Below are 26,561 nucleotides of genomic sequence, written 5' to 3' on the forward strand. Positions count from 1 at the left end.
ATAATATATTTACTACTTTGGGATACAATTGATGGCTATTTCCAGGATCAGACCCTTTCTCACCCAGGATGCTACTAAGACCCTAAAACACTCACTGGTCATCTCCAGGTTGGATTACTGTAACCTCCTCCTATTTGGCCTCCCCAACTCCCATCTCCCTCCTCTCCAGTGTGTCCTCAATGCTGCCGCTCGACTCATCTCTCTCTCCAAATGCTCTACATCTGCCTCCCCTCTTACAAGCCCTCCACTGGCTCCCCTTCCCCTTCAGTACCCAATTCAAGATTCTCACACTCACTTACAAAGCCCTCACACACTCCTCTCCCATTTACATCTCTGACCTCATCTCCCTTCACTCTCCTGTCCGCCCTCTTCGTTCAACAAATGCACGCCGCCTCTCCTGCCAACTGATTACTTTCTCCCACTCCCGCCTCCAAGACTTTGCCCGTGCTGCACCCCACCTTTGGAACTCTCTCCCTCTCTCCATCAGACTCTCCATCTCTCTACAATCCTTCAAACGGGCTCTCAAGACCCACTACTTCATCAATGCTTTCCAGCTCTCATCCTAACTTGCTACTACATGCTCCCTCCTCCCTGTCTTCCCCATCTGTATCATGCCTGTATGTCTGCCCCTCCTGTTGCGTATGTAAGCTCTTGCGAGCAGAGCCCTCTACCCTCTTGTGCTTCTCCTTACTTTATTTTCATCTACTTCTTACCCACCACTAGTACACCTAACACTTGGTTGCTTATGCTCTGTTGCTTATTTGGGTGTTATGGCCACCAATGTATCAATGTACAGTATATTATCCATGTCCTTGTCCTGCATTGTATTGTATTGTATTGTACTGTAAGTCACTTTTTTGGTTATGTTCTTTGTAAGGCGCTGCGGAACACTTTTGGCGCCATATAAATAAACGATAATAATAGTAATAACAAGATAAATGTCTCTTTTCTCTTTATCTCAACAGATTAGATTTAGAGACATATAGATACTCTTTTGCTGCAATTGCTAATGCCGCTACAAAGCTCTTCCCTGTGTACATCCATGTGTCTGAATGTGCAAGGACTAAGACGCCCACTTTGAGCATCTTCAGATACAGCAATCGTGCTTGTGGCGTCTTTAGACACAACCATCGGACACATCATCAAAATTTGCACCAGCCCTGTCTGCACCAGCCTTCTATCTGATAAAATCTTGCATCTCTGTATGTATCCACTATTATCGACACTCCCATGACACTCCCATAAGACAGAACATGTCTGTGCGGCTTATTAGCTATCCCCATGTTACCTCCTAGTTACCTCCTAAGAACGCCCATACATTTACAATACACTTCTGTTATCGTGTGTTTAAATCTGTACTGCAACTGTGGACAAACATAAATCGGGATGGGAGTCGCTCCGACTCCGACACATGCCCAGATGGAAAACATTGCACCATGCAACCTCACCGATGCGTCCAACTCATAATCAGGACCATAATATTGGTGCATTTCTGTAGCAAATATGTAGGGCATGTAAAGCAGGAGATGAGCACTGTATGATGTAAAGGTTATCAGACCTAATTGTCATTATTTATTTGTATCTCTCTGTAAAATGTCCCCATATAAACATCTTCTTTAATACACAGTTATCAACCACAGACCCAGATTAGCCAGAGACTTGTTCAGAAACTTTTTGGATCCCATACCAGTCAATTCATATCACAGAAATTCTTCCCGATTACTCTCCCTCTATTCTATTCTACCCGATTACTCTCCCTCTATTCTATTCTACCTGAATACTCTCCCTCTATTCTATTCTACCCGAATACTCTCCCTCTATTCTATTCTACCCGAATACTCTCCCTCTATTCTATTCTACCTGATTACTCTCCCTCTATTCTATTCTACCCGAATACTCTCCCTCTTTTCTATTCTACCCGAATACTCTCCCTCTTTTCTATTCTACCCGAATACTCTCCCTCTTTTCTATTCTACCCGAATACTCTCCCTCTATTCTAATCTACCCGAATACTCTCCCTCTATTCTATTCTACCTGAATACTCTCCCTCTATTCTATTCTACCCGAATACTTTCCCTCTATTCTATTCTACCTGATTACTCTCCCTCTATTCTATTCTACCCGAATATTCTCCCTCTTTTCTATTCTTCCCGAATACTCTCCCTCTATTCTATTCTACCCGAATACTCTCCCTCTATTCTATTCTACCTGAATACTCTCCCTCTATTCTATTCTACCCGAATACTCTCCCTCTATTCTATTCTACCCGAATACTCTCCCTCTATTCTATTCTACCTGAATACTCTCCCTCTATTCTATTCTACCTGAATACTCTCCCTCTATTCTATTCTTCCCGATTACTGCCCCTCTATTCTATTCTACCCAAATAGTCTCCCTCTATTCTATTCTACCCGAATACTCTCCCTCTATTCTATTCTACCCGAATACTCTCCCTCTATTCTATTCTACCCGAATACTCTCCCTCTATTCTATTCTACCCGAACACTCTCCCTCTATTCTATTATACCCGAATACTCTCCCTCTATTCTATTCTACCCGAATACTCTCCCTCTATTCTATTCTACCTGAATACTCTCCCTCTATTCTATTCTACCTGAATACTCTCCCTCTATTCTATTCTTCCCGATTACTGCCCTTCTATTCTATTCTACCTGTATTCTCTCCCTCTATTCTACTTTATGCAAATACTTTCAGTCATTTCTATTCAAATCAATATTTTAAAACAGGTCAAAGCTATAAAAAAACAAACAAACAAAACTGCATGAAGAAAAAAATCATACTCCTACATATAGGGGCATAAAAACTAAGTATTTACTACATTGTACAACAGGATACTATTGATGGTGTTATGCTTATATTTTAAGATTACATTTAGACATACTGTTGCTGTGACATAATTGCTGACACACCTGTATTACTATTGTCAGGGTTAGGCCACAGCAGCTGATTTCAGTAAGCAGCGCGATAATGGAGTTGAGGAGCGGAAGATTCATTGGAGCATGAGACGCCCTAATACAAATTAGACAGTCATTTTCATTCATCCTAACTAACTAAACCATTAAAGATATATTCATGTTTGCATCCCATGTGCCTGCACTTCCTCATTCATTTGAAAGAGGAAATTATCTTTGCACTCATTTCCTGATGCTGGTCTGTGCTGGACCTTAAAGTAACAGTCTGTAACTGTGCCATGCAAAAGGGGGAGTGGGTAATGCAACTGGAGGGGACCTCTGGCAACCGGGGGGGGGGGGTTAATGCTAGCATGAATTACATTCTATGTATGCTAGTAAAACATTGTGTGCTATTACAATAATGTACAGGAAAATAAAACTGAATTTATTTTTTCATAGTTGCGATATGTATCCCAAAATCTAAATTCCTTATTGGCGCATATTGCGGCAATGAGGAATAATTTTTTGGGGCGTATGTATTATGCTTAGTGCTGGGGGTGATGAGAGCCGAGCACAGCCATGAGTAAGAAATCAAGTGATCAAAAAAACAATCACTCACACGATCACTTAACACCTGGGTTCAGACCCGACCACATGCTCAGTGCAAAAAAGTAAGGTTGGGCTGAGGTAAGCATGGTAACATCATCTGAAGAGGGCATTAGCTAACCCAGAAAAGCTCCAAAAAGCTAAACTTTTCAGAGCTTGTTACATAGCCCCTTAACGCCACCTCCATAGAAAAGTATGGAGACATCTCATTCTCCTGTAAGCACCGGTGATCAAAGAGCAGGAAATAGCTCTTCTTTTTATCTCATTACAGTCTAATGATACTTCATTCTGTTACAGCTGCTAATGCTTTAAAACAAAAGTGTAAAATTAAACATAAAAATGTTTCCTCAACAGATAAAGACCATTGAAACCAACATCAGCTGCATTTGCAGGTTTCACGCACTTTTAATGTACTTATCGGGATATTGAGGAATTGAGTATTGGCTAATGCATGTATATAAGTGGGGTCACATAGACATCACTAACCTGCAAATGTATACAATAGGCTGTGACGGTCTAATATAACAAAACAAGTTCTCATTTGTTTTCTTATCAAATCTTTCTTTACTTTTCATTGTCTACAGGAATCCTGGCATTATCCAGTAAGAAGAGTCACTGTCCCCGCTCGGGGGACAGTGGCAAGTGGAGAATTTGACTGGGGCGGTACACCAGTCAAACCGTAACGCAGGTGTCCTAAGGCGAGCTCAGGGAGGACAGAAACCTCCCGTGGAGCAGAAGGGTAATTCAGACACTTTGTGAAATAAGTACATACAGCCAGCCCTACTATACTTGTATCTATTCAGTTGGCGTAAAACACATTAAAGTCACACATTAAACAAAATACAGTAATAATTTTTTTCCTCAGATAATATGAGCAATTGTAACTACAGTATTTGTAAAATAAAATCATATCTTAAATCAATATGTTCCATATCATTAACATCAATAACACAATGGATTAATTTCGTAGAAAGATATCCAAGCCCTTTATTTAATATATCTTTAAAGCCAGAATATACTACTTAACTTTACTGTGCACTATTTTTAAAGTAACAGCATCATAAAAAAAAAATGTTGTGGTTAATAACTTTACATTTAAATGAATGGCCTTTAATCATTGATACAAAATATACAATGCAATGCTACTGTTTATCTAATTCAATTTACTGTGCATAAAGGTCCACTAATGTAAGTGTTGAAGATGGAGAGCGCTCTAGGGAGGCTTCACTCCCTTACCAAGATGTCTTCTGAATTGTGCACGTGCTGCACCATCTTGTTCACTGTGTTGCAGCGCCACAGTGTGAGACGCAAGTCTTCCACTTAGCTCTTCGAGACATTCAGCTCCCTCCCGGATGGCTGGAGCTGATTGTCGGCAAGTATGCTCTCATGATGCTCCAAGGAACCCCGAGTTGTGCTAATGCAGCTGGTTATTCTTGAGAAGATTGTTAGCTTGTGGGTAATACTGTATTAATCTTGGTAAAGAGTGGCATTAGTCTTTGAACAGACAAAAAGGAGAACTCATGCAAAATAGGGCATGACAACCTTGGAAATGCTGTTTGTATTCAAACTTTACCCAGTTGTAAAAAAAGAATCTATGGTTGCAGGTATTGGTCAGGGTATTTATTATATTGCAGGATCCCCAAAATGTTACTGGTTAAGAGGAGGAATAAAGCACCCCTTTAATATGATGGACTGTCTGACTGATACTAATACAGCCTGGTAGATCTGTAAGTCGCCATTTCTGTGATAGTTCTTTATTGGACTAAAAGAAAATACAATAGTTTAGCTTGTTGGCTAAATTGAGATTGCTTACCCAGGGAGAGTTATGTGGTCTTTGCTGAGATCGGATGATTTAAACACCAGTTCCTATATGAGTTTGCATCCACAAGTAATAATGTACTGAGTCTGGGGTCATGTTCTCGGTGCCCCTGGTGATCCCAGCTACCGAACTGATTTTCAAACTTTCATGTTCCGGGGCCCTTTTGCACATTAAACCCCACAGAGTCTGCAAAGAAGAAAAGAAGACTAATCTAGTCTAAGAGAATCACCGCATTGTTTGGCAGAATGCAGAAATACTTTTTGAATTGTTTTTTCCTGTGCAAGTCATGTAGAAGCCTGGTGTCACTTGACTATTAGTAATAGTTATTTAATAATAATTGGGAGAAAAGCAGGGGTTGGGTATAGTGTGAGACCATTCCCTGACCCACAATGGAACACATCAATATAGCAATTTATGCATCTCTAAAAGCCAAATTAAAATTATTATTTGAATTTATCTGATTTGGTAATATATGATTCTATCTTGTACATGATATTTATTAACTATGAAACTGATAGCATATACAGTATGTAACACAGTGTATGTATCTTACAATATTTATTTTTCCCCCCAGATCTGGTTGTTGCTGAATACTTGCAAACTATAAAGAGGTGAGTGATTATTTGAAAAATCGTAGACCCAAAGAGGTAGATTTACTAAAGCTTCTAAAAAGAAAAGTGGTGGTGTTGCCTATAGTAACCAATCAGATTATGCTTATAATTTTCTAGGATGCTGATTGATTGGTATGGGGAACAGCACCACTTTTAATTTTAGTAAGTCTACCCCACAGTCTGCTTGTATGATAAATGACCTTTCGATAGGCAATCTTTTCCAAGAATTAAGAGATTAGATTGTCATAAATATATATACTCACCTTAATTTCATATGCAGATTATTTTATTACTTTAACCCCATTGCTAGTTGATGTATTGGAATTGGAATCTGCTCTAGGTAGAGTGGTTCAGACTTTTATCAACTGAATAGATAAATGAAATGGGCAACCAAACAATTGAAATGACTCATAACACTGAAATTGGCTGGCATAGATCAATCTGTAGCCAATCAGATCTTTGCAATGCTCAAAGCAGAATATATGTTAAGTGTGCAAATCTTATGGGAGAGGGGGCTTTCCTGCCATGAAGGTAGCTCACCTCAAGCACATCATCTTGGAGGCAGTTGCTGGTACTGCTATTTTTACTATTCATTATCTACTATAGAAAAGCAAAATTTTGTCCTTCTGTCCTTCTGTCTTTCTATACAAATCCACAGTTTACAAGCCAAGATCCTGAAATTTTACATACGAGAGTATTAAAACACGGCCGAGGCAACTAAAAATAAATACTGTTCATTTTTTATTAATTAAAAAACTCAATTTTTGATGGATGCTCATTGTGGGGCCTTGCACTCAGTACTACTGTCTGCTGCCTCCAGTGGTGATATTTAAGAACTTTCTTATCTCTACTATTTATACTATTTCTATCCTTCTGTCTTTCTGTACAAATCCACAGTTTACAAGCCAAGATCGTGAAATTATACATACGAGCATATTAAAACACTACCAAGGCAACTAAAAAAAATTGAAATAGAAATTGATTATTGTTAATTTTTAGTTCATTAAAAACCACAATTTTTGCTGTACGCTCATTGTGGGGCCTCACGGCATATGGGTAGGGCCTCGGAGCGAGCATTTTGTGTTGTCATGTTTTGTCATGATCTTAATGTTTATTATCGAAGAGAGCTCTTGCAGGCTTTCCCAGCATTCTCAGCTATCTGACTATACCAAATTACACAACAACATTGACTTCTTTCTTCGAACTGTGTCAAAATGATGACTGTGAGCTGCCAAAATATTACAAATGGAATGCTTCTCGAAAAGTTTTTATGCGCAGAAAACAGGGAGTCGCTGTAGATGGTCATCCTGGTATCAGAGCAACAGAAGCTCTTGGCCGTGTTTACACTGTACATCTGACAAATTTTGAATGCTTCTATCTACGAAGTTTGCTTTACACCGTTACAGGTCCTACTCCCTTCGAAGACCTTAGGACTGTTGATGGGGAAGTGTGTCATACTTTTCGTGAGGCCTGCCTAAGGAGAGGTTTGTTGGAGGATGATGTGTAAACAAACATTCTTAAAATCCCGTGCAACACTGGGTACTCCAGCTCGTGGTTTGTTGGAGGATGATGTGTAAACAAACATTCTTAAAATCCCGGGCAACACCGGGTACTCCAGCTCGTACAAAATAAATAACAAACTACATATTCAGTGTGCCATAGAACACGGCCTATCATGAGCCTGCAGCCACTCGCCAGCTCTTGCATCTGTATGGTTAGTGAGGAGGCGAGGAAAGTTACTCATCATACAGAGGCAAGAGCAATTCTGCTCATTCAGCGATCTGTCGATGGCTGCTCCCTGCATCTCTGTAAATGATTACAATTGTGATGCTTGTGGAGAATCATATGTTTCTATTGTACGGCAATCACCAAGAATAAAGCAGTCATTGGCGACTTGTATTTTTGTACAGCTATCACCGTTGCAGCGAGGACAGAAAACGTAAGGTGGAAACCAGACACTAGACATATTTTAAAACTATCAGCAAATGTCAGCCAAAACTATCCTTCCTCAGTTATATTAAATGAACCTCAGCTCTCTTTTGGATATAGAAAATAATCTTATTTTTGTGTTGCACAAGTACTACAGTAGGTATCTGAGGTTTTCTGTATATAGGATATTTAAATTAATTTCAAGGGCTGAGATTGAAGATCTAATGAAGGGCTCATGACTTACTTGGTGACCATATAGCCTCTAATCCCCTCCCCCCTGCTGTTGAGTTATAATATCTGTCTTTCACAAATGACTTTTTAATTATGTTGCAACAGAGCATGTTGGTTTGGAATCCTGCAGGTGCTTCTTGGCTATGACAGAATTGTGGGCCAAATAAGCACATTATCAATGATTTCTTATCTTGCATGAATCTACACTGCAGTGTATAGTGGAAACAAAGAAAAAGGGGAAGCGCAAATAAGCTATGAAACAATTGGATTTAAATGTTTGTGCCTCAATTTTTTTGCAGACACAGAAGGAATTAATAAGAATTACAGTATAAATCTGCCAATGATAAAAACATATATGTTTAATAGAATATAATACATAAAATAAAATAAAAATCACAACCCCCTGATACCACTATGTTGGTCAAACATACTGTATAAGCTTATATGAAATTTTTTATTTTTTTTTAAATGTGTATATCCCAGTGGAAAGGGGCAAACGAACAGGTTTAGACAACAAAACAGTTGATTTTGTTTCAAAATGTAGTCTATCCCGGGTATAAAGTACTCCTCAGAACTGGCACATGTTTTCCATATATCTCTTATTTATAACGCCAGCATCTTTTGCCTTTTTGTATGTATATAACGTAGACTTAGTTGATAGTGTGCAGAATATACCAGTTAGTATAGCTTCGGTAAAAATTGATAGCTCCAGGAATTATGACCATTCGGTGCTTTTGTAATAAGTCATGTAGAATTGAAAAAATGTTAAATATACAAAAACTGCAGTGGCAGCATACAGACCTGAGCGGTATACCAGACCACGAGGGCAATGTCTGTGGGTTGTTTAGCTGGCTCACATCCAGACTCATGTGTGGGCTTATTAAGCACTTTTTTGATGTGATAGATGCTGATGAGGATGCTAGAGGATAAGACCAGCGGACGCCTCTCACCCTGAGTTACTTTCCTTCAGGGCGGATGTTACCCAGTTCCTGATGCGCTTCACAAATAGCGCTTTTAAACAGCGTAGCTGGATGTTCTGGCAATGCGATATAACAGGCTTTTTAGTGTTCAATTGTGGTGCCGCAATGAATGACCGTGGTCCAGAAGAAAGACCGGCAACCTCTGATGCGTTTCCCGACCTCAATACCTGGTCATTTCATCAGAGGAATTCCTCAGTGGCAAACGCAGGATTTTGAATGGGGGGTTTCCAAATAATTGGTTACAGAACCAATGACAAATGTCTAACCAGAATAAGCCTGTACACATACAGCCCCCTTCCCTGCTCCATCTGTACACACACAGCCCCCTTCCCTGCTCCATCTGTACACACACAGCCCCCTTCCCTACTCCATCTGTGCACACACAGCCCCCTTCCCTCCTCCATCTGTGCAAACACCAGTCCCCTTCCCGCCTCCATCTGTGCACATACAGCCCCCTCCCCTCCTCCACAGAGCCTCCTCCCCTCCTCCACACACTACCCTTTCCTCCTCTGTGCATACAGTCCCCTCCCCTCCTCCACACACTACCCTTTCCTCCTCTATCTGTGCACATACAGCCCACTCCCCTCCACCACACAGCCCCCTTCCCTCCACCACACACTACCCTTCCCTCCTCTATCTGTGCACATTCTCCTTCCCTCCACCACACAGCCCCTTCCCTCCACCACACAGCCCCCCTCCCTCCTCCACACAGTCCCCTTCCCTCCACCACACAGCCCCCATCCCTCCACCACACAGCCCCCTTCCCTCCTCCACACAGTCCCCTTCCCTCCTCCACACAGTCCCCTTCCCTCCACCACACAGCCCCCTTCCCTCCACCACACAGTCCCCTTCCCTCCTCCACACAGCCCCCTTCCCTCCTCCACACAGCCCCCTTCCCTCCACCACACAGCCCCCTTCCCTCCTCCACACAGCCCCCTTCCCTCCTCCACACAGCCCCCGTCCCTCCACCACACAGCCCCCTTACCTACTCCACACAGCCCCCTTACCTCCGCGGTGTGAACACAGTTAAGCACATCATGGCCCCGCATCACTCGCCTGATCGCCTGCAGCGCTGAGCCGTGCTCCCTCTCCATCTGGGTTTCCGGTGCACCATGCTGGTCGCGCGACCCTGATTGGCTGCCGGTCCGCGAGCCGTGATTGGCTCACGCAACCAGCCAGATTTAAAGGGGACGGTTGTATTGCTAGATGCCGAAGTGAAGTGACCTTCGAGCACTGGTCAGCTGCAATAAATCGGCGGCCAGGGGGGGTTTCTAGGTACACGGAACCCCCCCCTGCGTGCGCGGGTGTTCCTACAGTAATACCTACTGTGTCTGCAAAAAATGGAGGCACAAAAACTTAAATCCAGTTGTTTCATATCTTATTTGCGCTTCCCCTTTTTCTTTGTTTCTTTCTATTTGTAACTTTTGAGGGGCTGACTACCCCCTATGAGGGAGCAGCATTAAGCTTTTGATACATACGTTGAGTGTTTGGTGCCTACATTTATTTTATTTTTCAGTGTATAGTGGAAGACTGTTATCATTCTGTAATCTATGGCGGAAGATTGTTATCATTCTATAATATATGGCGAAAGGCTGTTATCATTCTATAATATGTGGTAGAAGATTTATCATTCTATACTATTGATATCGCGAGGTGTTTTGGATATTATTTTTAAACCTTACTTATTATAAGAAGAAATGGAATAATTCACACCAATACCAACTTTAAAATAAATGACAATGATTTACTTAAAAGCAAATAAATTATACATGTACCACTGTATTACTGACAAAGCAGACTTACAACATAAAAAACATTAGTTCAGCAGCAGCAACAAAATGATTATTTGCAATGCCTAGCATAGACTAACAAGGTGACAGCCAGTCCTGTTTATACTTACTGCCCAGCGCCCCGCGACTCTCTCGACCTACGATCTCTCCTGCTCAACCCGACTGACCGACCCCTCCACTTTTTGATTAATCTTTTATACTTTTTCTCTCTCTGCTACTAACATATTCTAATATGGCGAATATTAATTAATTCATTCAATATTCATGCACACTAAACATTTCACTGATACTATGTTTTAATCATAACAAAACCTATAATCTCCTTTCTATGTTCTCAAAATACTGGTGACCGCATATAGGCCAAGGCTATTCTGATTAGCTCCCTCCTTGCTTAGACAGATCTGAGACATGCTGTCTTCTAGTCCGTTAGTATTAAACTAACCCATGATTCTGTCTTGCTAGTGAAGAAGTAGTTTTCCACAGTTCTAATTTATACCTATTTCTGTAATAACACTTATACCTTTTAGATTAAACAATAATAACTGTTGCCTCAGACAAACACCTGCCTACTTTAGAGAGAGGGTAAACCTCATCTCTAGGCCTGAGGCCATTCAACACGTGACAGATCTCCGCAACTTACAACTAATATATATTCTGAATCATTTCTACACTCTTAATATACTCTTGCGATGAAAATAATAATGAAAGACATAAGCATGCATATATTCGTGAATTGCTGAAGGAATATGTACGGTCACATATTCCGTCTTTATCAGTTCCTTCCTCATGAAATTTGAGGAGTCATAACTCCGAAAAAAGTTCATATCTCTCATAGATTGCATCATCCGATTTCTTCTTAATCCATTGGAAAATCTTCTTGAAGCATTTCACTAATATATAGAAAATCAACAACATTATCATGACAAAAAAATATTAATCTTCCCATTGCGTGCATAATGCTGCCAAACCAATTTTTTAACCCATGCGAACTAGGTACTGGGGTTCGACGAGGTGAACCAACTGTCGGGAATCGTATCATCATGTTTATTTGTTCAGCAAATTAATTTTATTTCTTCATAAGAATTTGTGAAGTATGTACAACACTTTAATTCATATACTGTTTATAATGTGACACAATATCCAAAGTCACAGCTGTAAGGTAGTGTGTGCTGCATTTTAATTCAGTGTTTTATTACTTGAAACTCTCTTACCATAATGTCTGCGATATTGTTTATCAATTCCCTATGTACCAAATGTTATTATGTTACCAAATCCTAAACCAATCTTATAACTTTGGAACAGTGTAAAGAGGTGCTTGTATTTTTCCATATACCATTTGTATTTCTATTTACCGTTCTTACACAGTAATTATTTCATATGTTTCTTTTAGATTTTTCTGTTGTATTACGTTTGCATCAAGTAGCGATGTTCATATAAGACTCTTTTCAAAAGAATTCACCGGTAACCATCAATAAGCCCTATACCCACACATATAATATAACCCCTGTGGTAGGGTCATGGTTTATTGGACAATGTGTTAGAAAAAGTATTATAAGGAACATTACAACGGGCACCCTTTTCATCCACACTTTCTTCTTGCTTGTTCCATTCTGCGATATGATGACTGTATGTTTTATTGTACCCCTACATTCCTTCTGTCATTACACAGTTTATTAATGCACTCACATATAATTTTTTTTTTATTACGTTTTGTGTATTTAATAATTTCTAAAAGATCCCCAAATAAGTTTAATTCAGTAAGGTCCTCTCTGTAAGATTGTGTTACAAATACTGGTTCCCAAATAAATACCTTCAGCTCCTGTACCGTTTTGTTAATACACATGATATTGTCCTGATCATACCTTGGATACCTTGTTAATTTTAAACGTAGGGAACCTGTGACTTTATAAGGTTCAAGTGTGTGAGTTACACATAATGAGTGAAGTGTTGTTTGATTTAAGTGCAATGAGATAGACATTAGCACAACATTTCCTGAATGACATGGTGACTACATACCCAACAATCAACATTATTGTTCTTTCTATAAGCTCATGATAAGTGTCCAGGGAAGAAGTGTCAGTTTGTATAGAGGTGCTGTCTTTGCACCATTGTATACCCCTTTTCTGAATTTAAACCACAGTATTTACATACTGTATACCTTGGAATTGTGAGACAACCCTTCACACCTTTGCCATACTGTAATGGCTCTTTTTTTCCCGATACTTCATCAGATGTATCTTGCACCTAGTACCAGTATGAGACCTTATTTACCTGTTATGTATTTCTTTTTCAAACATTTTAATTATTTTTATATATGAGTTATGAAGAATTTTTTACCTTGGTCTTCTGACCATCCTCTGATGCGTACCTATACCTGGGAGTATCAGTAGTACAGGTTGAGTCTCCCATATCCAAAATGCTTGGGACCAGGGGTATTTTGGATAATGGAATATTCCGTATTTTGGAATATTTGCATATCATAATGAAATATCTTGGGAATGGGACCCAAATATACACACAGAAAGTATGTATGTGTTATATACACCTTATACACACAGCCTGCAGGTAATTTTATACAATATTTTCAATCATTTTGTGGCTCAAGCAAAGTTTGTGTACATACATGAAATTCATTTATGTTTCATATACACCTTACACACACAGCCTGAAGGTAATTTTATACAATATTTTTAATAATTTGTGCCTTAGACAAAGTTTGTGTACATTGAACCATCAAAAATCAAAGGTTTCATTATCTCAGTCATGCCAAAATTATTCCGTATTTCGGAATATTCCGTATTTCGGAATATTTGGATATGGGAGACTCAACCTGTAATATGAGTGTGTGCATCTTTTATGACTCTTAATGTGATTAAAACCATATCCTTTATGATCATGAGTTTTAAAATAGGAGTGGAGTCTACCAATATGACCCCGGCAGTACCCCTAGGATAACACTGCAGACCGTCCTCATCAGTCACCAGTCCTTGTCAGCTCCTATTCACTATAAAAAATAAAAAATTTAAAAATGCAACAAAAATAACTTTCCCAATCAATGGATACACAGAGGCTTGATCACCAATAGCCATCTTTCCTTTTCTTTGTTCACAACCCGCAGAACACTACTAATAATGTCCCCGATTCTGTGAACCTTATCTTGGCCTGAACTGTGACTTTGATCAGGCCCATCATCAAATAAGTTTATTAGATTTAAATCACAGTCAATGTCTTTATCTGCGTCTTCTATTGCTTTAACTGACCTCACCACCGGGTCGGCAACCTTATTGCAGTGAGATTTTGTGAATCCAATTGTCCTCTCAGCCTCATTGAGGTTGTTAGCAGAACCTGGAACGGGCCTTGCCAGCGATCTATGAGACAACCAGAACATAAGAAATTTCTCACCATTACAAAGTCTCCAGACAGGACTCCATGACAAGGTTCTTCTGGGAGTCTCTTCATAAGCTTTCCTTGCTTTTCTTCAGATGCTGTGAGAATTGTATAACATAGTCCATAGTTAAATCATATAACAGTGACAAGTCTGTTGCTGGACTTACAATAAGGATAGGCAGTTTTCCAAAAAAAAAAAAAAGATAGCTAATAAGGCAAAGGTTAAGTGATCGCTTTGGAGTGGTGTGGATGCTATACTAAACCAGGTAAAAGTCCCAGTCAACTCATGGTAGTCTCCATAGTCCATACCCACCTTATCTAACATGTACTCAATGTTAGTGTTTACACATTCAATTTTGCTTTTTTATTTATAAAGCCATATATTGACATATTGCTTGTAATACCTTCCCTGTAAAATGTGTACCACTGTCACCTTCAACAACACATGGGATACGATATTATATCTGGAAACATAAATAACTGCACAATTTCTTTGCTGTGAATGATGCTGCACATGATGTAGGATTTCTGTGACAACATCCGGAAACTGTGAAGTCCTCACAAACAATAAATGGTTAGATAAATGCAAGGTATCCAGGACACATTGAACCTGCTAATGATAGTGAGATTAGTTGCAGGAAGAACACAAATATCAGTAATAATCATCAATTGAATCAGCTGAATCAGATCTAACAGTTCACTTCTGGGGAATAGTCATAAACAAATTGTTGATTAGAATAAACAGGCATAGCTATAGCAGTAAGCTTAGACATTTAAGTTAGTTTCAGAGACAATAGTCTGTGAGATACAAATCTTGGTATTATTGATTAAAATAAGCAAGCATAGAGAAAGAAATAAGCTTAAGCGTTACATCAACATTGTCATCACAAGAGACAGGAGTCTCTGGGGTTCAAATCTTGAAAAAAAACAAAATAAAAAACAAAAGGGGGGTCAGCCGGGCCAGCTGTGAGAGCTGGGGGCGCTGCCGCTGCTTTTGGCTGACTGCCACCCTGTTCCGCCTCCTGCTGCCATATTGCCAGACATTGCAAATGCTTAACCCTATTCTTCACCAACTTAGATAAAATGACTGTTGTTTTCAAAGCCTCCAAAATAGATTGGTTAAATGTGCCATCCATGGGGAAATGACCAGAGGTCCATCCGGTCATCTCACTTCACCCTGCAACAAACTTCACACTCTCATCTCCATACTTGTCTTTCATAACTGCATACATACTTGTCACATATGCTTTTGTTTTATTATTATTCCTAGATCCCGCATTACACTAATTTTATTCCCCATCCTCTGTTGCAAAGCTCTAAACTTTTTTTTTTTTTTTAAATGACTACCCTCTTAACTCTTGGCAACTCACTCAATGCCATATTAAAAAAATGTCTTTCTCTCTTTTTTTCTGCAGCAAAAATAAAACTCCAAATGTTTTTTTTCTCAAATAGCTAATCTCTATGACCTTGAAATGGGAACACTCCTCCAGCTCCTCAAATAAGCTTTTACACTTGCAATGAGAAACTTAATTCTTTCTTAAGTACAAGTTTTGTTAGTGGGATACCTTTACAATTTCATGGTAAACTACCCTGGTTTCAGATTTCCGTTTCACCAAACCAATTCCTTCTCACCTTCATTCAAACAACCATTACCATCCAGGTGCGTCACGCGCCATTCTCCCCATACTCTGTAGCTTATCAAGCTACAATCAACCTCTTCACCCTCAAATCACTTACTCTTACCTTCTATATCACTTACATGAACGACCTTCAATCCCATACAAGTACTGAGATAATGTTGCCCTTTAAAAATCAAATGAGATTAACTGTTTCTTTCACTTTAAAATTGTGACACATCTGTCAAAATTAAAACCCCCAAAAAGTACCCTAATTTCCAGAAATCAAACAACAATTCTAATGAACTGCTTCCGTCGGAATCCATGTCCAAAAACCGAATCAAATGACAAATCACTCTCTAACAACACTATTGGATCGAAATCCTCAAACCTCAATTTCCAAAAAAAAAAAAAAAAACAACATTGCATATGTCATAAAATATTAGGAAAAACTCATCTATGGTAATCAAATCCCTAACTAACTCTAACACTGCAACATATGCACAATTAAGACACATCTACCACCTAATCAGGGGTCCCCATCAATGAAAGAGAAAGACAGGAGAATGAGTAAAGATAAAAGACAGTATGCACAACCTTTTTTTTTAAGAAAAAGAGTTATAGATCACTCACACAAGTTGCATACACTGCTGTGTACAGTTTTATAGTGTCCTTTTTTTTTTTTTTTTGACACAAGACCCTAATCTAACCCCAGCTCCAAGCGGAAGCCGTAAGCGATACTCGGATGGGCTTCTTACCAGACCCAACTGCCGTGAAGGTCAGTCAATTACCCAAACATACATCATTCAACCAATCATACATCACTCTTTCATACATAAGGAAATATTAAGAAAGGGAAAAAAAATGGTTTGCGCAAAAAAATAAAAATTTCTCAGAGTGAGCAGAAAAAGAAAATAGAAGATATCAATAAAACTTCTTAAAAAAAACATCAATCCAATAATTTCAGAAATCGATATATCAACTAACAAACTCCTTCCCTTTTTGATTAATCTTTTATACTTTTTTTCTCTCTGCTACTAACATATTCTAATATGGCGAATATTAATTAATTCATTCAATATTCATGCGCACTAAACATTTCACTGATAATATGTTTTAATCATAACAAAACCTATAATCTCCTTTCTATGTTCTCAAAATACTGGTGACCGCATATAGGCCAAGGCTATTCTGATTAGGTCCCTCCTTGCTTAGACAGATCTGAGACATGCTGTCTTCTAGTCTGTTAGTATTAAACTAACCCATGATTCTGTCTTGCTAGTGAAGAAGTAGTTTTCCACAGTTCTAATTTATACCTATTTCTGTAATAACACTTATACCTTTTAGATTAAACAATAATAACTGTTGCCTCAGACACACACCTGTCTACTTTAGAGAGAGGGTAAACCTCATCTCTAGGCCTCAGGCCATTCAACACGTGATGGTCCTCCGCAACTTTCAACTAATATATATTCTGAATCAATGAAAATAATAATGAAAGACATAAGCATGCATATATTCATGAATTGCTGAAGGAATATGTACGGTCACATATTTCGGCTTTATCACTGTATACTGTATGACAGGCGGCTGTTATCATTCTATAATCTAGGGTAGAAGGCTGTTATCAATCTATTATCTATGGTAGAAGGCTGTGGTCATTGTATATTCTATGCTGGAAGTTTGTTCTCAATCTACAATCTTTGGTGGAAGACTGCTATTATTTTATAGTCTATGGGGGAAGACTTCATATAATTTATGGTGGAAGGCTGCTATAATTCTATAATCTATGGCAAAAGGCTGTTGTCATTCTATAAATTATAGCCTATTATTCTATAATCTATGGTCTTGTCTTCTGGGTATAATTGCATCCCAAAACAATAAGACAAACCTGGGACTGTAGCGTAATTAATTTATTGAGGTTGCAACCATGAGAATTCTGGGGTTGGAACAAAAAATCAGCAGATATTTGGGGCATCAGAGGGAGTTAGTCACCGGTCCATGGCAGACAGCGCAGGAAGCATGCAATTTGGTGAATGTGCTTTCTAGCATTTTAAATTGATGTTGATTGTATTTTATATGTATATAACAAACTATTATTCATGAATTGGATCTCACTTTTGTTCCAAGAGGAAACTTCCAGTGTCAGTGGTTAAACTGAATTGTGGCACAGGTCAGTAATGTTAGAAATGTATCTTAGTAAAGTGTTTCCTTGTTGTTTTGCTCAGTAGCATAACCGCTCTGTACCAACATTTTATTTTTAGGCAAAATTAAAAGAAAGTGAAGAGTTTACAAAAAGGGTCACAAAGCAAAACAAGATTCTCCAGGTAAATTTTACATTATTGGGAATTTTGCACTAAGCCTCGTGTGATCCATCCATGGGTATTTCTGCTGTAGAGAACCATGATCCCCATACATGACACTTTCATAATGTGCTGATGAGTTGTTTCATTCTTTGCCTTTGGAAGCTGAACATTAAAGTTACCAGAGGCTTCTCCAATAGGTCCGTGGCCTTAGTGTTTCCCTGTATAGCGCAGTCCAACACTGTGTACCTGTATATGTGATACAAACTTTCAGTGAGAATATATTTGAAGGCAAATAATATGACGGTCTTTTGTCAGCAAAAGGATTATCTCTGAAATCTTGAAGGATTTTATTGACCATGGAAATATAAGTAAGTTATGAGGTCCTGGTTCACAGTGACATTTTCATGAATAGTAACTTAGCTGACAAAATGGATGCCTCCACTAGACGGCATTTATGACACACACTGGATGAGAGCATCAAATCACTTTGATTTGACACTGGAGCATATATGGTCTGCCCAGTGTACTTCAATGTGCCCATCTACTTTCCAGTGTTGGAGATTCCTTTGTAAATAAGGTGCTAATATTCCCACATTTTGTAAATCATTTAGTAATCCTAATGTGTCATGGAATAAAGAAACAGAGTTTATCGTGTTTTCCATTGTCATTATTCAGATGCTTTTCTGCAATATATGATTTATGTCACTGTGTGAATATTATATTCCTAATGTGGCTGTGCTGCTACCTTATATGCAATAAGTGAGTCCCATCCTATCGTAGTATGTGGATAATCTGAGCACGATTGACGTCCCCTGTTATCTCCATGTTTTTCCTGTATAACTCACCACATACAGGTTCTGTCCCTGTCACATGTAGCCCTGACCCTGTTAACATAATCACATAAGTGGGCGTGGCACTGCTTCCCACAACAGCAGCAAATCCTTAAATACTTTGCGGCTTGAACATTCTTATATTCCGAATGATCTGCAGGTTGTTCTTTGGGCCTGATTCAGAGTTAAGACTACAGTAAGAAAGAGCATGTAACTGTTCATCTAGGTCCAAACCAAGCTGCAGTGCAGGTGGGGCAGATTTAAAATGTTCAGAGAGATTTAGATTTGGGCAGGGTTTGTCCAAACTGAATACTAATTTACATGTAAAAATAAAGCTGTGCAGCATTTGTGAGCTACATGCAAAATTTAGCCAGTATTTACCCTGCATGCAATTTTTTTATGTATTTGTTGCCCTTGGTTTGCCCAGGTATACAGTTAAAGTCCCCATACACCTGCCGACGGATTGCACAATCAGGAATTGTAGACCGGCGGCCATCGATGTTCCGCGATCCTTAACAGGATCGGTGAAATAGTACACCATGTTAAATTTCAAAGTTTTGCAAATCACGATTGTATATTGATCGTGATCGGTAAATCTGTGAAAGCCAACATGTTGGATTTCACCAATCCTGCGATGCCGGCAATTGCTTTGCAGATGTATGGGGGCCATTATTTGCTATTTCTTACTCTAAATCAGGCCCTGTCTCCACACACTTCCAAACTGAAGGCCTGATTCAGACCCAGACGCTATTTGTGGACACTCGTTCTTAAAAAGGGGCGGGATATTTAAAGTGAGCGCTCGCTCTTTGCGGTGTGTTGACGCCTCTATGTCTGAGCGAGCGTCCGAAAAATGCGCTAGCTATTTTGTAAAGACGCCCCTTTGCCGTCATCTCCGGTATTTATTAGATTAATCGGGTACATCAAAAGGCATCTGAACTGCTCGCAGTGCTTGTGGTAGGATTTTCTTCCCGCTATCACTGCGAGCAGTTCAGGCTAAACGACAACCAAGTGACGTGGTCGATGACGCTCCTTTACTAATTATGCACTCCCATTAAACGCCCTTTTGACCGTTAGGCACGCCTGTGTTCGGATCTCCACTCCCCCGTTTTCAAGCACCTTCCCCTGTTACCACCCACAAACGGTACATTCTGTCAATCAAATTAGCAGCCCCTCGCTGTTTTACAAGCGCACGATTTCCGACCGCAATGACTGTTTTGCGCATGCCCATTACGACCCATACGCATGCGCAGTTGTGCGAACATTGCTCAGAGCGAACGAGCGGCCGCTTACGAGCGGCTCTGAATCAGGCCCTGAGGTCACACTGGATGTGCAAGATATGATGATTGCATACAAAACTGATGATTACTACAAAAAATATGTATAATGTTTGTATTTTCTTGTATAATAATCAGTATGTAGCTTTTACTAAGATACTCATCTATTCTATTTTATTCATTTGCTTCAAAGACGAAAATAATAATATTGGAAGAGACGATTTCAAAAATGAAAATATCAAAGGTAAGAGGACTATGGACAAGTGCACAGTTCATAAGTAGATAGAAACTGGTTCTGATTGATAGGATTTGCATGCAGGGTGCACTTGATAATCAATGTATATGTTTAGATCTGGTTTATTTTGTTATGATTTTAAATGGACGACACACAGACCATTTTATCCTGACTTCACTGAAGCTGAAATGCACGGCATGATTCCTGTGTTATAGTCACACTAGGGCTGATCCTGAGTCCAGAGCAAAGCAAGAAAGAGTAAGTAACTTTGCACATTGGCAAAACCATGCTGCACTGCAGGTGGGGAAATCTGAAATGTTCAGAGAGATTTAGATTTGGATGTGTCCCCAAACTGAAAGCGAAAGCTAAATTGAAGCGTAAACCTAAAACTATCCAGCATTTGTGGGCTGCATGCAGTAGCAGCAAGTATTTACCTTGCATGCACAAAAAATAAAAATAAATGTATTTACACCCATTGCAGTGCAACATGGTTTGTCCAGGTGCAGAATTAAATTTTTAGCTTTGCTCTCAACTAGACCGCCATCTTGGCTATGTGGATTGGGCCCCAGAACACACCACTTATTACCACCAGGAACTACTGGGTACAATCAAAGGAAATAACAACTTGTTAAAGGAAATAACAACCTACATGTTTTTTTTTTTTTAATAATTAGCACATTCATACGCTTCTCCTGGGGCTGGAGTGCTCCTTTCTATCCAATAGAGGAAAGTCATCCTGTCTGCCCCTTGGCAGTAATGGGCATCGGAACTGTAGTCGTGTCATCCTTTCACCAGGGAGAACCTCTAAAGGCCAGCCAACTGCCCATAAATAATATATCACAGTCACTCATATCCTGTCTGGTATTTAATAGCCCGCACATTTAAAAATTAAAGCCATTTTCCCAAACAGTCCCACATTCATTAATTCATTTTTACATTTAATAAATAGTGATCATCATAAACTCAGCACCACATTTAATTGCTAGCCCCCAAGCCATCAAATATACTGACCCTGTTAATACATTCTCCTTAATAAATTAATCTTGTAGTGTTAAATGGCAAGCCCTAACCTTCACCATTAAATTAATAGCTAATACAGGCCAAGCCTCATTACATAAAAAGTCTTCCTTCTGCCCACCCTTACATTTCTCTCTCCTTTGCTCCAGTTCTCTTTACTCCACAAACCCCCACCCCCTCCCTGGTTCTCAATGTGACATGTCACTTCCTCCCCAGTTATCTCTTCTTCTACATGTTCCCACTCCTCTTCTCTTAAGCTGGGTACCCATCTTTGTGATCACTTGGATGATTGGGTAAATGCTCCCATGCACCCGCATACACACTGAGCTGGAAATCTGTCATCACCTGCATTTGGTTCAGTGCAGCACAGCTGAATATAGACGGACTGTGGCTCCGGGGTCAGCTGTGCTGGAAGGTAGGACAGAGCAACAGAACGGGGAACCAAATCCTACCTAGTGTGATCTGAGGATGGGGTTATGTAGGTCCAAAAAGATTTAATAATTGAAGCTTGTTAAATCTGGGATGATCGCATTTCCCATTAGAAGTATGATAAATGCGATCAGCATGTGGAATGGGTGCGAATTTTAGGGCATGGAGGAGATTTTTGTGAAATCTCAAAAAGCCCTGTGATAAATGTATGTGAAATTAAAATAATGGGAAAATGGTGTGAAAACATCAGTCTTCACAATTTTTTTGTAAAACAATTTGATAATTAGGCCCCTTATATTAGGTGTATTGTGTTTTATGTGAAATAAGTTAGATAATATGGTAACAGGAATATTTTGTGCTGTGTATCCTTACACTGTGATATGCAAATAGAAAGGTTGGTCTTTTATTGGCTGAAATATGCAGCTTGCAACTTCTGATTAAACAACCAGACAAGACCATGTTATTTCTTATACAATGCAAGTGTTTGCTCTGTTTACAGACAGACAGGAAGAGAAGCTGGAGGCGCCAGGCGGTTTTGGGAGTAGGAATCTGCACTGCAATGATGATGATGATGATAATGTCCTCCACGACGTGTCCATCGAAGCCGGCTCCCTGACATCATCTTCTAGCGTGCGCTCTTATGTTACTAGCAAAGCCAAACTTGGTCTTGGCAATTTGGTTGCAGGTGGCACAGTATAACTGTCCGCTAGGATTGACTTTGTAGTTATAGGAGGGTTTCGTGCGGGTTTTCCTGATTTCGTGCCTGTAGTCAAGACCTTCCAAGCACAAGCTTTCAAAGTTGTCAGTTCCATTTTTTACAGCATTTCGCCACTCCGTTCTACCTAGTGCGAGTTCCTCCCAGGTGTCATGAGATAGGCCACTTGAAGCCAGGTGACGCTTCAGGACATCCTTGTACTGCAGGCATTGACCCCCAGCTTAGCGCTTTCTACTCGAAAACTCGGAGTAGAAAACTGACTTCGGCAGCTTCGAGTCATTAATCCGTACTAGGCAGGGGCGGATTGGGATGGAAAACCAGCCCGGGAAGTTTATGGAAGCAGCCCTAATGGGGGTGGAGTCTATCAAGAGGAGTGGGATACTCCCTCCTCACAGGGCCTGATTCTTAGGGTGCCCACACACATACCGATATACTTACGATCCGACGATGTGTCCGATTTCCCTTGAAACTCTCCCCGGCAGCTCAGCACACAACATGCACACGATCAGCACACGATCAGCACACGATATGGTGTCCAATCTTCATCCGATCTCCTGCAGTCAGACTTTTTTCTAGTGCATTGTGTACTAGATTGTCAGATCTGCCATACTGCACGGAAGATCTGAAGATGCGATGTGCGACTTGCGGGGGCGCGCATCGCATCGTGATCGTGAGTGGGGACTCACGATTTGGTTTTTTTTTACCCGATCTGTCATTCCAATGTGTCGGAATCGGCCAGATCGGGGAAAAATATTGCTATGTGTCTGGGCACCCTTAGTCAGAGGCAGTCGCGGCCTTACTTATTTAGATGCAGTTGCGTCTGCGACTTTATGCTAATGCAGCTATAGTGCCCCTCCCTGGTGTACATCTTTGCGTTCAAATATGTAAGGACTGAAATACCCACTGTCAGTGTCTACAGAAGCTGTAATCACGCTTTGTGTGTCTTTAGACGCCACCAGCGGGCGCACCATTGAAACTTTCTCCAGCCCTATGATATGTGCAGATCATCCTTCTGTGTATGGCCTCTAATGTGGGCGATTCAGTGTCTCTGTATGCAACCACTTTCAGCAACATGATCATGTCACTCCAATAACACGCCCGTGTCACTCCAATAACACGCCCGTGTCACTCCAATAACACGCCCATACTACGTTACATCTGTGTCTAATTAGCCAACCTCCTATGAATGCTCAACACATTTCTAATACACTACACTACTTGGTGCGTGCATCTGAATAAGTACTGCAACTCTGTACAAACAACATTGGGATGCATGCACATGCAACTCAGTCGCATGCGCATACGAAACTAAAAACTTTGGCCCCCATAGAAAAAAACAAATACATTGGGCTTGATTAAATTTAGCGCGATGCTGAATATCCCCGGTAGGGGGCTCCCGAAGCTATTCAATTCAGCGTTGTTTGGTCCGAATAAAAGACAACAAAAGTGCTGTCCACGAGGCTGTTTTACGGCTTAGCGTGGTGCTGATAGCCTCGCAGCCGCCACTTTAGTCGGAGAATCCGGTTCTCGCGACTAAACACCCAAATTAAGTCACGGGAAACGGCATTCTCTGACAACTGGCAACTGTCGGACCAAACAGCGCAGTGATTTTATTAGCTCCGAGAGCTCCCTGCTGGGGCTATTCAGCATTGCGCTGAATTGAATTGAGCCCACTGGCCCCTACAGGAAAACAAACACACACACACATTGGTCACAATAGAAAAAACAAACACAATGGTCCCCACAGGAAAAAAAAAACACACAACAACCCCCACAGCGAAAATGCACACACATTGGCTTACACATGAATAAATAAAACACATTAATTCAATGATTGCTCCCACAGGGTAAAAAATAAATAACAGAAACAATGATTCCCTCCAGGCCCTCAGCACCTCATCACCACCCTCAGCCCTTGTGACCTCATCACAATCTTCTGCTCCTCAGCCCCTCAACCCCATTCTTAGTCCCTCGCAATTTCCAAGCCCCTGTCTCAGCCTCAACATTCCCCCGATTCCCCAGCCTTGTATCTTTTGCTCCAAACCCCCCCTCCACCTCGACACTAGGCAGGCAGCCAAATTTATAAGATAAAATTTACTTACTTAATATTGACTGTCACACTACTGTGACAGTCAGAACTGGTGGGCCGGCGCTGGCGCTAGCTCTTGCTCCGCCATGACTTCTGTCAGTGTGCACCCACTGACTGAGCAGGGCTGCAGGTTGCTGCAGTGCGTGCACTTTTTGCAGTGAAGGCTGGAGGGTGATGGAGGCGGGCCGCGGTCGGGATAGAGGTGGAGCCGTTAGTGGTGACTGACGGCTCCGCAAAGGCTTATGGGAGGAGCTGCTGCGGGTGGGCATGCGCAGCAGCTCCCCCGTCGGCCATTTTTATTCAACTACAGACACTCAGTAAACGTTGCCTGATCGGAGACGATCGCGGCAGCGTCCAGCAGAGCAGAGCAGGAGACTGAAGGGTGGCCACACAGGGACCGGACGGCCCAGCGGGAAACGGCCCGGTGTCCCGGCGGCCCAATCCGCCCCTGGTACTAGGTGTCCACACCATCTCAACTGACCCCTCATCAGCAAGCACTCCATGCCGGTCAACTTAGTCCGACGAAGAATCTCGGAGTTTGGTTAGGGACATGATCTTGCCAATTCACATGCAGAATTGCCCAGAGGCATTTCAGGTGGAGGCTATCCAGTCTTCTAATGTCTTCCCTGTAGAAGCACCAGGACTCAGAGGTGTACAGCAATAAGGGTAGTACGATTGCTTTATATACAGTGAGTTTAGTCTGCAGCTGGAGATCATGAGACTTCCATACTCTCTGATTGAGTTTGCCGAAAGCAGCAGCAGTAGTTTTGCCAATAGGTGTAGCAAGTTCGGATTCGAGGCAGTTGTCTTCGAGTATTATGCTTTCTAGGTACCGAAATAATCATACTTCTTCCACCTGTTTTCCACCTAGGTTGACAACAGCGTTGTTGCAAATAGAAAGGGTGCTCTCTTATTAGGACATTGTCATCATTCATCAATTACTTGGGAATGTGCATGAAATGTACTGTGTCAGAAATAGGCAGTGTGCAACTTCTGATTAAACAACCAGACAAGACCATGTGATTTCTTATTCAGTGCAAGTGTTTGCTCTGTTTACTGACAGACAGAAAGAGAAGCTGGAGGCGCCAGGCGGTCATGGGAGTAAGAAGCTGCACCGCAATAGTAACTGTGCAGCACTACGTGTATGTTCTGCATTGGTGGTAATAATAGCTCTTTGCTCAGTAGATGTGGTGACAATTTTCTTCACAGTGTTACATACAGTAGATAGCTACATAGTTCATATCAGCTCACACTTTTTACACATTGTTTTGTGTCTGATTTAATTTTAATAAAAAAAAAATCTCTATTTTTTATTTTCAGGATAAAGTGCAAAACCTCAAAAATAGAAGACATGCTGATTCTTAGATTTATTTTTTAATATTTTATATGGGGTATAAATTGGGATGTGATTTGCTGCTGTTTAGAGTTTTTGTTATATGTTATATGGTGTATGATGCGGTGAGCAGTTTAAATGAATCAAAAATAGCAATATGTTCCTCTATATCTTATTTTATTATGTTTCTTTTTAAAATAAGAGTGCCCTTATGCATTTATATAACTATTTCTATTGAAATTATACTAAGAAAAACAACTGTACAAATCAGTTATGCCAAGAAAATATAAAGGAGACAAGAGAGACAATAAACTCAATGAAAACAGAGGTCCTAATCTGTCCACTTATTGATCTGTCCACAATCAATAGAAGTTTTTAGCATAATCATGGCCAAGGTTATGGGCCCACCCACCATATCCAGGTAACCTCTTTAGGGTAGGTCCCTAACATAC

General features: G+C 40.5%; 1 protein-coding gene across 1 annotated transcript in view; it reads right to left on the reverse strand.

The window, feature by feature from the left end:
• Positions 1 to 14,301: 14,301 nt before the first annotated feature.
• SH3RF1 (SH3 domain containing ring finger 1) overlaps positions 14,302 to 26,561 on the reverse strand; it is a 301,996-nt gene continuing 289,736 nt past the window's right edge. The window contains exon 12 of the mRNA XM_088448450.1: positions 14,302 to 14,363. Within this exon, the coding sequence (XP_088304576.1) occupies positions 14,357 to 14,363 (7 nt within the window). The 3' untranslated portion in view covers positions 14,302 to 14,356. The remainder of the gene's footprint in view (positions 14,364 to 26,561) is intronic.

Source organism: Taudactylus pleione, unplaced genomic scaffold (assembly GCF_031769625.1).
Source record: "Taudactylus pleione unplaced genomic scaffold, aTauple2 ptg000021l, whole genome shotgun sequence".
NCBI lineage: Eukaryota > Metazoa > Chordata > Amphibia > Anura > Myobatrachidae > Taudactylus > Taudactylus pleione.